General features: G+C 41.7%; 1 protein-coding gene across 1 annotated transcript in view; it reads right to left on the reverse strand.

Moving 5' to 3' along the window:
• Window positions 1–1666, reverse strand: part of ABCA4 (ATP binding cassette subfamily A member 4) — a 154376-nt gene that overhangs the window by 18496 nt on the left and 134214 nt on the right. The window contains exon 47 of the mRNA XM_018559208.1: window positions 519–625. Coding sequence (XP_018414710.1) covers window positions 519–625 — 107 coding nt within the window. The remainder of the gene's footprint in view (window positions 1–518; window positions 626–1666) is intronic.

Genomic DNA, 1666 nt, shown 5'->3' on the forward strand with positions numbered 1-1666 from the left:
GTCATGAGAGAGGGGGAGAGGTTATGTAGGGGAGAGGTTATGTAGGGGAGTTTAAACTGTACACTTGTTTCTTGAGTTTAGTTTGGGCTATTTTGTGGATATTTTGTGGTAACATTAAGTGTTTGTGTCAAGAGGCTTTTGTTCACTTCAAATGGGTTTTGCATTTCTACGGGCATGAAAAACCTGCTTAAAACAGGTCAAATGCAGGTCAGAAGGAGCTCAATTACAGTTCATATTTGAATTCTGAATGATCTCAGAAGCGTCTTAAATTGATCGCAAACTGATGCCATCGACACAAGCCGAAAGCCCATCAACACAGTTCCTTATAGTGGCAGAAATATATGGTTTTAGCCCTAAATGACATTATAAAACAGTTTATGCACATTCCTCTATAAACCTTCATATTTTGACATCTGGTTTCCATTTTGTAGTGGTGGCCAGTGGTCCACCAGTAACATCTTTGTCCTGGGCTGACTTAGTCTCCAACGGCCCTTAATTAACCTACTCATTCAACCTACCTGTATCCAGCCACAGTTGCATCTCCTGATGTCACATCAATATCTCCAGTCAGCATCTTGAATGTGGTAGTCTTTCCAGCTCCATTTACTCCCAGCAGCCCGAAACACTAGATGGAACACATGCACTGTTAATCTATGCCCAAGTCACCAAAAAAAGAAGGTGCACACAATTTTCTTTTAGCTTTGGATGGAGTGGGGAAGAGCAAAGTTTTGTCGTTCTTTTTTAAATTTCAGCATGTAATATCACTAGGGAGACTTTCCTTCACTTTCTATACCTGTCAAACCAGGACAAGAAATAAGGGGAGTGGGTGTCACTGCATGAGCACAGAAACCCAGCGCCTCTCAAAGGTGTTTCTCTGATGAGGTTTAAACTATTTCCCATTCTACTAAAAATGTGGTTTTGTTGTCGCCTGTGTCCTCATTGAAAAGAAATCTGCACATGCTGCAACAAACAGCTTTTTTTTTCAGATCAGAAACAGGTAGGAGACTGCAACAAAGTTGGTTAAAATCCTTGTAATGTACACAGATCAGTCAGAGGGGATTGATTTTTGTTTCTCAACATATGTGGAATTACTCTTTAAAGTGATATTAAAGTCAAAAGGTTTTTAAGCTATTTCAAATGCTGATGAAATCACTTACAATAGATGCTGCTCCTTGATGTTTAAAAGTTTTAGTTTCCTTCAGAATCAGCCGGTCCCCTGAACACTGGCCCTGATATCCTGTTTTACGGTGGCTCCTTTCCCTTGAAAGGTCCTATGGATCCACCCTCGTGTGTAGCAAGCTGTGTGTGTCTCCACAAACGCACAGAGCAAGGAAAACCACTATCCTTCCCCTTGCTACCCTCTCCTCCTCCTCTATGATAATAGATAATAACTGCAGACTACTTTGTCCCTTGTGATTGTCTACTGGGCAGTAAGTATAGGGAAGCTGAGCTGAGAGAGTTGGAGCTGCTCAGAAACATGGTGACTGTAACTACTTGGACAAAAATGTAAAGAATGGTTCAGCAAAATCAATGAATTAAGGCTAATGGAGGACCTCACCAGTTCCCTTAAGGGTACAGTTGACAAGTTCTGCTTCACCTGGTCGTATTGGGATGAGTTCTCCTCATCGGACATTTTGCCCCATAGCAAAATGTTGTATGCCCCCCC

This window comes from Nanorana parkeri, unplaced genomic scaffold (genome assembly GCF_000935625.1).
Source record: "Nanorana parkeri isolate BGI_ZX_2015 unplaced genomic scaffold, ASM93562v1 scaffold382, whole genome shotgun sequence".
NCBI lineage: Eukaryota > Metazoa > Chordata > Amphibia > Anura > Dicroglossidae > Nanorana > Nanorana parkeri.